The sequence below is a fragment of the Epinephelus lanceolatus genome, chromosome 7 (genome assembly GCF_041903045.1).
Source record: "Epinephelus lanceolatus isolate andai-2023 chromosome 7, ASM4190304v1, whole genome shotgun sequence".
Taxonomy (NCBI): Eukaryota; Metazoa; Chordata; class Actinopteri; order Perciformes; family Serranidae; genus Epinephelus; species Epinephelus lanceolatus.
Window position 1 is genome coordinate 9,061,848 of NC_135740.1, and position 12,317 is coordinate 9,074,164.

Here is a 12,317-nt window from a genome sequence, read left to right on the forward strand (position 1 = left end):
ATCTCGACCTGGATTGCAAAGGAGGAGGAGCCGTTGCTCCACAAATCCCACAAACCCGGGATGGCAGCCATCTTATCCCCCCGTTGATGTGCTGTTCTACTCAGGCGGTCGTCGAACCTGAGGGCCATGCTGATCTGCTGGAACCTCCTCTTGGACATTGTAGCGCGAAATATTGATCGTCCTGTGTCCTCAGCCCAGTGGCTCTGTGTCCTGGGATCTTTTCTCAGCAAGGAAGAGCTCAAAGGATGCCTGGGCCCTGAGGTCAGAATTGGGGGTGGAACATACCGCAGAGTCTCTTCAGGGGTTGGAGCCCAGATCAGCTGCCCATTTCTGGATTTCGAAGCATCCGCATCCTCCTCCTCCTCCATGTCCTCATTTTAGCTGGAGGTGAAAGACCCATCATGATCAAATTCAGGTGAAGCCTCCCCTGATTTCTCCTCACTGCCTGTTTCAGTCTGCTGGACACCTCCTCCTCGCCCTCAGAGGACTGCAGGACAGCAGTCAGAGTCTCCTCCAGTGAAAAGCGTCTCTTCATTTTTGCTTAAGAAATGACCAGCCAAGCAGGCTATACATGCACTTATAGGTTTGCAGCAACAGGACCTGAGTAAACATTGCTGCACTGAAAACCAAAACAAAAAAGAATTTGCTTTGGTAACAGAGTGCTTCTTTGATCTTTGACCTTTTGACTTCTATCGATCTCTTTTTTTTTTTCCTTTATTTATTTATTTATTTTTTTTACAAGTACTGTAGTGTGTATGGGGCTCTGAATTGGTAATTTTCTCAATGTACACATATGTACCATACTTTTACATCAATACCAACACACCCAGACCATTTTAGTTGTAATCATGACTCCATCTGTGCAATGCAAGGGGCAATATGATCCAAGATTTTAAATGCTGTTTCTCAATGTGGTCCTATTTCTCAAAAATGACCATAAATCGACAGTAGGTGGTGGTGTTGAACATTTGTGTGCTCCCTGTCATCAGCCGGAGAGGAAGGAGGATGAGGAAGTGGCTGGAGCAGGACTGCACTTTGAGATGTAGCGACCCACACACCAATGCACCAGCAGCTGTCAGGAGATTACTAGCTAGGCAGCTAGATAATAGTAATATTTGACAATGCGATGGGTAACTGCTGGGCATACTGTGTCGGGCTCTTCAGGAGAGAAGCCAACAGGATCCAGAGAGGAGGCGGGTAAGTGAAACATGACATTAGCTAGGTGAGCTAACTAGCATAGAAGCATCATCTGAACCAGCGTATCCGGTTACTGCTAGCGTTAGCTCCAAGTTAGTTAGCCGATAACTGACACCACAGTATGTCTGTTAGGACGTATTGATAGCTCTGTGTGTGAGCCTGGTAGTGGTGTTGTAACTGTGTATTAAAGGTGAGTCAGTTAGCAGTAGTGGTTTCGTTACTGAAGGGTCCCTGTGGGGTCTAACCTGCAGCCAGCCAGTGTCAGCAGGACTCAAGACCCCACCCCTATTGTCAACACTGTGGACATGTATGTTAGTTCCGTCTCATCAGACTAGAGCCCTGGTATACAGACACACTGAGAGAGGGCTGTGTAACAAGTCTTTGACAGTAATTGTAGAGTAATATTTGGACCTTGTAGTTAATTTAGTCTTTATCCATGTACTGAGTCTCAACTGTCTGTTTCTTGTGTTATTTGCAGGCCATTATGACATCATGTTTAGGTTAATAATTTATGTTTTATGGTCTGACTTTACATTGTGCTTTGTTATGATTACAGAAGGCTTGCTCTGATCCAGCAGCAAGCTGTTTCACACTCATTTATCACTGGCATATGTTTGAATACTGATGTGAACAGATACAGTGGTAGTTTCAAAATATTAGTCTGGGATTGACAGCTTGGAAACCTCATTTTAATGCTCGTATTAGGTCATGTTTTAACATTGTAAAATGACAGCTATTTCAATTGGAGTAATATAGTGTGTGTTTTATGCCACATGCAATATAGTGAAATAGAAAAAATATATGTTTTATTTATTTTGCATAGACACAAGGTTAAACATCTCTCTCTAAACATCTTAAAGGAACAGTTTACCCCAAAATCAATCTTACCTGTAGTGTAATTTATTAATCTAGATTGTTCTGGTGTGAGTTGCTGAGTGTTGGAGATATCAGCAGTAGAGATGCCCTCTCTCCAGTATAATGGAACTAGATGGCACTCAGCTGCTCAAATCCCCCAAAATACACTGGAAATATGCAACAGCAATGTCTTTTCAAAAATCATGAACCAGTTACTCAATATAATCCACAGACCTTGTTGTGAGCAGTTTCATGTAGGAACTATTTTCTTTCTGTTGAACTACACCTGCCAACTGTATCATCATGCAGAAGGAAAGTGTGCATCTACTCATGGAAGAGAGGCCTTGTAGGCGTCCTCCTCGGCTGAGCTGTGATTTTAGCTAGCTCAGTGGTGCTAGGTGAACTAGACCTATCTCCACAGCGCTGTCTTTGCACTAGAGAGAGGTCTAGAATCACAGATTATCTGTATCCTGTGGGGGAAAAACTCTGTGGCTTCTTTTTGTTACATTAAACCAATCACAATTGTGTTGGGCGGCGCTAGGCCTAGGACACAACGAAAGTGGTCTTGCACTATATGTCACGCATGTCACATGCCAGTGCCAGTATGTCGTTGTGTGATGCACTTTTAGTGGTTTAAAAAGGCAAACACAAATTGATAATTGGTGCCGTAGAGGTGAAGCCTGACTAGGAAGTCAGTGGACCCGTTAAAACCACAAATGATATGCTAGCTGTATGTAGCTAGCAGAAAATGTTTAGGACGATATCACAGGAGCTCGTGTGAAGTGTAATGGATTGATACGTTATGAATTTATTGTCATTGACTTCAAAACCTGCCATTTTAAGTTGTTCAACTCAGTAGTTTCCTGTAGTGAAGGGGATTTGGAAACATTACCTTGCAGATAGCAGAAGGAATGGGGCCTTCCAGCCGAAATCAGCACCCTAATGACAGGCTTATAGCCACAGTCTACATCTGGTGAGTCAGACCACAAGCCAAGTGACATCTAGTTCTGTTATGTTAGAGAGAAGGCAGCCATCTTTATGGCCAATATCTCCAACACTCAGTAACTCACAGCAAAATAATCTAGACTGATAAATAGCACTACAGGTAAGAGGGGAAATATGTATTTTTGACCTGGGGGTGGCCTGTCCCTTTAAATCAATCCTTAACTTAATTAAGGACATAATTAGAAAATGAGTTAATAAGTCAGCTATGTCACATAAGCTTTCCTATCACCTGTCAAAAACAAAACACCAGCTGTGAGGTCATTGTGAGGGCAACATGCCTTAAAGATTCAGCCAAAAGAGAGCAATAGATCTATTTCACTGCAGACATTATGACAAGTCAGCACAAAATACACAGGTGCGATGCTAGGTGAATGCTTTTTTTGCGTGTCTATTAGCCCATTAACCCTTAGATGCACACATCCCCAGAGACCCAGATTTATCACAGACTGTGCAACAAACTAAGATGCCATTGTATCTAAACTTATCAGAACATCATTTTAAAAACGATAAATCCTTGAAACAGATTTGTGTCATTAAAAAAAATGTTTCCAATCATTTTTAAATTTCAGGACTCTGCAGGCTATTATATATGATGATATATATTGTCCTGTGTCACACATGCTGTGTTACTGTAACTGCTCAGTGACTGGCTCTTACTAAACCAAATTAGTCAGCACAGAAATCACAGTCACTGTCTCGTGGTCATTACAACATGGCTGTCACACTGTGCTTCCACTTCTGAATTGGACCCTGATTTGAACCCTTCAGTATGAAAGTGCTGCCTTTGACGAGGTGAACAGATGAATTTACCTGTTAAGCCCTGAGAATATAGACACAAAATGCACCACTGCATTTACAGCAGATTGCTGTCATTTGGGTTCAATGCTGAAGTTTTAGCATAAGTTATATTGTGTGTAAAGTTGACGAGGTCAAGTCTTGGGACTGTTGCAGATTCGCAAATTCACTGTGCAGTGAGGCAAAGAAGTGCCAGAGCTACTGAGCTACTCAGTTTTTCATGTCTTGATACATGTTGTGTTTGATGTGAGGGGTATACAATGTAATCATCATCACAGCTCTGTCATGTGAATTTGCAGCTTTTCAGAATAAAAATTTAAGCTTACATCACCTTTTAGATGTCTCGGATTATTGACAATGTGTTCATACTCTCTTAATTCTTCCTGCAGGTCAAAATACTTCAGAAGCAGTACCACAGGGGAACATTATACAATAGAGGTATGAGTTGTACATTTACTAGTATCGATTTCTGTTATTAATGGTGACTGTTGAGTATAATGTTAGTTGTCTAATTGTGTCTTTTAATTTTGCAGTTTGAAAATCTGGTAGAGAGTGATGAGGTAAGTGATCATGTTATAATGTTCTGTTTATACAGAAGAGCTTCTAGACCATTGACTGTATAACATAATGGACATAGCCCCAGTGACGTCACCCACTGATTTGTGGACTCCTGTTTTGAAGCCTTAAATTTGGCATTTTGGCTGTTGCCATCTTGGATTTTTGGAGCCAGAAGTGGCCATAATCAGTAGAGAGGGTGGAGCTGTTGAGGAGCGAGGGGTGGATCTGACTCATTCACTGTGTTTCTTTAGTAGTTTCACTTCCTCTAAGCCCTTGATATCACGTAACAGTATATGGAGGCCACTTGGAGAGCAGAGAGAAAGTGGATGGGGGATTTAAATAGAACGCACCTGCCCTTGTACACTTTTATGGATCAACTGCCAGTTGTAGGTTTAGCGCTACACTACCTTTTACCAAATCACCAGAAGTAAAAATTTGTAAATTCCTGATTGTGATCTGTTTTATGTATCTGCTAATGGGCACGTAAACCCATACACATCAAAGCTTACCGATACAGACCTATAAGATATATTAGAAAACATGCCCCTAATTATGTGTAACTTTAAGATTTAATAAAATAAAGCATAGCTATAGACTTGCACCAGGCTGTAAACATGTTTATTTGTGCTGTAAAATTGGATGAGTTCTATGGGGATTGTCTTGTTTTGGAGCCAGCCTCGAGTGGTCATTAAAGGAACTGCAGTTTTTTTCACTTCCTTGTTGGCTTCATTTTTTAGCCTCGGAGGTTGCCACTTGTTTGGGACCTAAATAAGAAAAACATTGTCAGTGAGTTTTCTCTCATCTCTATTATTGTTATACTGTTTCAGAACCAATTACATTGTAAAAGACTGAGTGAGTGTTTTATAAGATGTATAGTCTAACTAAAAGCGGCATTATGCTGATATTCCCAGGACACTTTTTACTTCAGACTCCCATCAGACCTTCCTGCAATAGCCGTCCTACACTGATGGATAGAAAATGATGGCTGCAGCAGCCACTGCTCATTACTGTGGGAGTAATTCGATTACTGTCTCCAGTCCCAGACTAGTTGCACTTGAGTCAAACAGTGCGGCAGGGAAGATTCATCTGACACAGTCAAGGCCGTATGGTAAAATGTTGTGTTTGTTGCATTGCAGGCTGAGAGCCCACAGCCCTGCCCGAGGTAAGAGATCTGGTATGAGTCTAAAAAAGATAAAAATCAGTATTCTTTGACAAAAGAACAATTAATCTTGAAGTATGTTGTCGTTCTTGTATAGGCCCATCAGTGAAGATGAGATCAAACACCTCACAGAGCACCACTACACTGCGATCTCAGACAAGCAGATCCTGATAGACCAGAAGCTACAAGTGGAGGTAAGACGCACTCTGTCTTTGTTGGATTAACAGCCACCGTTATTTCATTTTATGTTTTAGACCTGTTTTTGCCTTCTTTTTAATTTGCTGCATTGTTTTTTCTGTTTTTGTAATTTTCTGTTCTGTGTTTTGTGTTTGTTTCATTTCGTTGTTTCTGCTCAGTTAGAGGAACAAGAGGAGAAGTTGAGGCTAGAAGAGGAGGCTAGAAATGCCGCCCAGCGCGAGGCCGCCAGGTTGGCACGTGAACGAAAAATGAAGGAGGTGAGGCGGCACTGAGCGCTCCCTTCTGCCAGTTTGACTTACTGCTTGGCTAAAACAACTTCTCCTCTAACCTGCTGGCCCTGTGCAGAGGCGTCCCAGCGTTACAAGTCCTCGGCCTTCTGTGTCTTAAAGGAACACAGTGATATTTTCTCCGTTCAGTATTTTTGTCCTCATTAACATGTCCTAGTTATCCACTGTGCTAATGTGTTGTCTCTCTCAGCACTTCACTTACCTGACAAACAACTTGTTAGCATTGTTAGCATTCCTACTCATTCTTTTAGACAAATAATGAAAAGGTCCATCATAGCTGCAGTGGAACAAAGCTCACTATCAGTATTTTGGTCACTTTATAATGGAGAGGCAAAAGGCATCACATTTATTTCAGTATGGCACTTGAGGATGGAATAATGGCCAGTAGATGATGCATGATATGCAACTGGGACTCAAGTGCCAGTGGACATAAAACTTGCAATGACCCTGATTCATAAGTACAAGCAGTGAAATGAGGAAAAGACCAGGCCCAGGCTGCAAATAACAGCATTACTTCTGCCTGGCTTTTGCAGTCATTACAGTCCCTGCATCATTAAGAGAGAAATGTGGACTATTGGAATATAATAGTATTGCAGCAAGACAAATATCAAGGCTATATATTTCCGATACTGATTCACGGAAGGGCCTGCTGCAGGGAAATGGCTTTTCACAGTATGTGATATATAAAAGAAAGTCTGGCTCTGCTGGGATTTGAGATGTCTTTGCTTTTCATGCCACATTCCAGTGCTTCTCTGGTGTTGCTTTGTTTTATTTAAGTTATTGGCTCTAATGTTTCCTTAATGGCAGCAAAACTGTTCAGTACTTTTAGTCTGTGTTTAAATGATGGGAAGACAGGGCTTTTTTTTCTTGATCTGTGGGTTTTTTGTTAGCAGCTGTCTGCCCAGAGGACACGGGGGAAAGCAGATGGCTCCGGCGGTGAAACTCAGCAAAGAAAGTAAGTCACTTAAGTTCATTAGACAACAGGATAGCTGTGTAGCTGAGGACAAGCTGCGGTCATGAGGCTCTTCATGGGCTTTATTAAGTCTACTAAAGTAGATATACTTAGAGGACTGTTGCTGGATATATTTAAAGAGGCAATAAGTTGAAGATTTAATGTCAAACATTTCCGTATTACAACATCTAAAAACGACAACACTTATGTCATGTTTTATTCAACTGTGTGCTTACACTATCTCAAATGTTTACAACAGTGTTCAAACTCAGAGAAATCTACTTTATTTGATCACCTGTCCGTGATGTCATTTAACTTTTACCACCTCTAGTCGGGGAGACAAGGGAATGTATGAGGCGAGAATAAATGTAACTTGAAGAAAACCTAAATACATTTCCTCATCCGTGAACATTATTCTTGACTGAGTCAAGTCAGATAAATCAGCAATCGTGGTTATGAAGACAGCAACTCCCATGATCCCACGCCACTTCACGGCCTCATCAAAGTCCATCTTTTGTTATTGTTACGATTGTAAGACCCATAGGGGCAGAAATAACATACGGTGCGTGTTTAAAAGTCTTTCATCTCTGGCAGATGCAAAGACAGATTTGAAAACCAGAACTTCCAGCATGTTGCAGATCAGTCAATTAATAATTAGTATAAATCAACATCTCTATCAGCACCGCAGATGTGTGATATTTTAATTTGTTGCTGTTATCCAGACAGAATCTCACATTGCATATTTCTTTTTTAAGCTCTCACCAGAAACATTGATTTAATGATGCGAGCACACAGTTTGTTCCTGCAGTGTGTAGGCTGCAGATGAGCTATTAAAGCACTACAAGGTATCCAGTGTCAGAATTCAATGCTTAACTTATCTTCACTGTGCCAGAAGGGAGCTACAAACACAGAGGAATAGGACTCACTAAAAACCTTAGCAGGAGAGATTATTCAGGCACAGAGTTATGAGTGACTGCTCTTACACATCTGTTGTCGTTGTGTTGATTGTTTTCATGCCCTGTTCCAGACAAGCCTCTGGAGAGGATTTTGACGTCTACCTCCAAAATGTAAAAGCCCAGTCAGAAGCTTTCAGGGGCAACAGTAAGTGAACCATCTTGCTTTGAATATATTGGCTCTAATAATATACCGGTACGCATGCACGTGTTTATCAGTTCAAAGCATATTACATAACCAAGAAAAGGTATAAGAGTTACATCCTGTTGTAATGATTGACTGTTTGTTTCCAGGACTGCCATCTGACACCAACGTGATGACTCCCAACACAGAGTGCAGCTGGGACTTCACCACCAAGACCCGCTCCACCAATGATGACGGGACCTCACTGGATCTAGAGTGGGAAGATGAGGAAGGTGAGAATTCAGTTTTTTTGCTCAAATTGGAAGACTTGTCTCTGAGCAGTTGATTTTATTCTCAAGACTTTGCTCTGACTCTTCAGCTGCAAATATGAAAAAACTTTTGGTCTGTCACAAATCACTAATCCATCAACTGTTCTTGCAACATCTTGATTGAACTTTGACTGAAGATCGATCACACCAGGGGACAAGTCAGAGATTTCTCTGCCTCCAAACTGGTGCTTCAGTCATTTCGCAGCCAAGATTGATTCTGTTTTTCAGTGATACTGCAGCAAAGAGGGGGAGGAAGAGGCAGAGCAGGCCATCTGTGCATAGTCATACAGTAAATCTTCTATGTATCAACCCTTCACAAAAGTCCCAAACAAGTTTTGAATTACAGGTGTTAAGTCCATGTGTAGGGATTCTTCGTTGCCATTTAGCAATAACACATTGTGGGCATATTCAGTACAATCATCAGTGCTGTTTAGGAAGTCTTGCAGTAAATTCTGCTGATCTTAGTGTATTTTTATGTCTTTGGGTACCACTGTTTTTTTCTCCATTCATCTTAGTGTTGTCAGCACACTGTGGAAATGTCACTGAGTTTTACTGATTCAGATTTTCCTCCTCATCAGTTGGACCAAAAGTTACTGACATGTAGGAAAATTTGAATCAGCAAAGATTCTACACAATATGTATTTTCTTTTATATTTTACATAAATAAAATCAACTGATTTCATTTTCACATAGAAGCAGTAGTTTTGGCTCGCTGGATAGCTTTGTTGCCAGCCTTCCGGCTTTGTGGGCCCTTTCACCTCCTGTCTGAGGTTGAACCTGGCGGCTCTCTTTCTGGCCATGGAGCTCTGTGGCTGGTTTCCAGGCTTCAAGCTTGGATGTGCTGAGAGACCTGGATATAGCACTGGAGGCAGGGCCCTGTTCATTCTAATGGAAGTTGCTCAGTGGTGCATGAAGCCAAAAAAAGCTCAGTTTCTGTGGTTTGAAAGTACCTGGATCTTGCGCACTGTGGGGCCTAGAGAGCAAGCGCACTAGAGACTTTCAAGGCCAAGTGTGGCAAAGCAGCCAACCTCCATCGACTGAGCAGCTGATTTCCAGTTTAGCACTCTGCTAACTTTAACGGGGATAAGACAGTCTTGTGGCTCTTCTAGATTTTCAAAATGTTATCAGACCAAAAAGATCAAATCCTCATAGCAAGACGACACATTTTGCGGGGGTTATGACACTCAAAATGATTTATCCAGTGATTTACAGACGTTCCTTTCCCAATGTAAGTCTATGGGAGAAATCTTTTTGGGCCCCATAGCATGATGTGACGGACCTGGTAATTGTAATTTCACTTTTGGCCACTATGTAAAATTGTCATCAAAGCCTGGCTCTGTTCTTGGGGGCTTGACTTTCAGACACTTTGTGGCACTTCCAGCCAGATGCACTTGTTCACCCAGATGCACTCTCAGGTATTGAAATTTGGCAACATTAATCAAAGTATCAATGGAATTCTGTCGGTTTCCCTAAAAGTACCAAGTTGCTACCCAACCCTAACAAGTATAAGTTGAAAGTGTCTGCCCAGTACGGCAGCAGTAGCATTTCACTTATCAAAAAACGAGAATAAGGAGAGTTGACCAATAAGACAATGGCAGGATTTGTTGTAAAAAGGAAAAGCAAAAGCCCCTATTTGGCAATATTTCAGATTCAAACCCAGTGCTAACAGGGAACCTGATAATGATAAGTCAGCGCTCTAAGTGTCATCAATGAATATCTTTTCTTGTGAAATGCCTGGTGTAATCGTTAACACTGGTTCATTAACTGGTGGGAAAATTTTCTCACTGTGGCATCTCTAATGTGCACCCCCCGTTTGATTTTGTTGTGATTTATACAGGGTTATTACCTCCGCCAAGGAGGATATGTTTTTGCTGGTGTTGGTCTGTTTGTCTGTTTGTCTGCAAAATAACTCAAAAAGTTGTGAACGGATTTTGATGAAATTTTCAGGAGGGGTTGATAATAGGACAAGGAACAGTTGATAAAATGTTGGTGGTGATCGGTTGAAGCGAAGTGGATAAAATAATACAATGGCGGGAAATCCGAGCTACTTGGTGGAGGTCTGCGCTCTCTGAGTGCTCTAGTTTGTATTGTTATTCACTGTTCAAAGGCATGGCACTGTGGGAACATTGGCCCCCACGGCTTCCTGGGCGCTGTCAGGATCATTTACGGCCCAGGGCATATTCTCATTTATTCCTTAATACAAAAACTACTGTTTTTACCTGTGTGTCTGTGTTACAGCCAAGGAGATATAAACAGTCAGTTCAGCTCTGACCATAAAAAACATCCTGTATTTACACATATGGCATCTTGGTTATGTTCCACATAAGAAATGCAGTATATTGAGATGTAAATCTCAGGTTGGAACAGGTGACTTGGATGCTCTCTGAGCCACCAGATTACTGCCTGCAGCCGTTTTTGTCTTCAGTGACTTCTGCTGAAAGCTTGTGTCCTTGTGTCGTAGGAATCAATCGTGCACTTCCAGCCTGGGAGAGGTCTCGGACGGAGGAGGACATCCTGCGTGCAGCCCTGAGGCCCGGGAGCAAGCAGATGAACAGCGGGCCGACCTCGGCCTCCGAGGACTCCAATGCACTGGAGTGGGAGAATGATTTTGTGAGTACCCTTCCAGAGGACAGCGCAGATGCTGAGTTTGAAGGATTTGTCAATCCTGTCCTAGACACTCCCTCTGAGGACGCCTCGGACCGCGGCCTCAGGTTGGACAACCAGGACAGATAGTGTCCGGCACCAAAGGAGACATTTATTGTGTCCTCTTCATGTCAGAGCTCACCAGCTTTTTGTCTCATGAAATGGAAAACTTCTGAACACCCGCTTCATATTTGTAATATGAGACTCTAATGCTGCGGGAATATGTTGTGTATCTCTACACTACAGAACAGAACAGCGTAGTGGTGTTTTTATCAAATTCTCATTATTTCAGTGCCTTCATTTGCCGACCATTTCTGCATTGTAACGCAAACTGATCACTTAGCATCCATTAGCATTTGACACAGGGGATACATACAGAAAATGCCAAGTTACTCTGAAGTGAAGCTTTATTGCGAGAGCAGATGGCTGCTTCAGGAGCAGTGTGTTTGGGAGAGGGGGGTCATGGAGTTTAACTTATTATGTTGTACTTTTTAAATCTCAGCATGGAAATTTGTCCTTTGCATTTGACCTTAACTATAAATTTATCAGCAGCAAACAGTCACTGTGCAGTGTCCGGGGACCAACTGCAGTTCTGAGGCCAGTGTCTTGGTCAGTGGTAATGCCAAGAGTATTCCAGCATGTGTTCTGATGCGTGAGAAAACCCACACACACACACACAGAAAAACATCAACAAACTACAGAACAAGTCCTCACTCAGCTCTCAGTCTATCGCCTTAGTTTCAGCTCTGCACTTCAGTTTTACAAAGCTGTTGCATGATGGCAAAAAAGAAACTGAATTCCATACAGAGGTTTCTGATTTAAAAAAAAAAAAGGTAAAATATTAGACTAAATCATTCAGATTAATCTGTAATAATCCATAAACACGGGATTGTTTCCTGTCTCCAGTTGCTCGAGGAGGTGATGAGCTATTATTACCATCTGACACATGGATTGATGGCACAAACTAATTTCAATCCTACTTCTGTATGATTTTGCTCACTGTCTGATTGACAGTGATCACCTGGGTGTGCAGCATGTCATCAAAGCAGCAGCGCCCTCTAATAAGGCATGGATTTTGTGATTCACTGGCAGTGCCTGCACTCTGATGAGAAAGCAGTAATCAGTGCAGTGACCCTGCTTCAGTCAAGCCTAAGAGTAATATTGCCAATACAGGAACTATCAAATGCAAATCTGCGTAACTGTAATGAGCATTTTCTTATATTTTAATAGATCAACAACTAGGCGACATTCATTTGCTTTCA

General features: G+C 41.9%; 1 protein-coding gene across 3 annotated transcripts; it reads left to right on the top strand.

The window, feature by feature from the left end:
* The first annotated feature begins 988 nt into the window (after positions 1-988).
* ap1ar (adaptor related protein complex 1 associated regulatory protein) lies at positions 989-11,740 on the top strand. 3 transcript variants are annotated; one of them, XM_033633335.2, is made up of 10 exons: positions 989-1,197; positions 4,242-4,290; positions 4,386-4,412; positions 5,547-5,572; positions 5,667-5,763; positions 5,926-6,024; positions 6,945-7,009; positions 8,034-8,107; positions 8,254-8,376; positions 10,874-11,740. In XM_033633335.2, the coding sequence occupies exons 1-10, from the start codon at positions 1,127-1,129 to the stop codon at positions 11,143-11,145; spliced, it is 903 nt and encodes a 300-aa protein (XP_033489226.2). In that variant the 5' UTR covers positions 989-1,126; the 3' UTR covers positions 11,146-11,740. The 3 variants fall into 3 exon arrangements, with proteins under 3 accessions (XP_033489226.2, XP_033489229.2, XP_033489227.2); XM_033633336.2 differs by having other exon boundaries at positions 990-1,197; positions 6,948-7,009; XM_033633338.2 differs by lacking the exon at positions 5,926-6,024 and having other exon boundaries at positions 6,948-7,009.
* Positions 11,741-12,317: the final 577 nt, after the last annotated feature.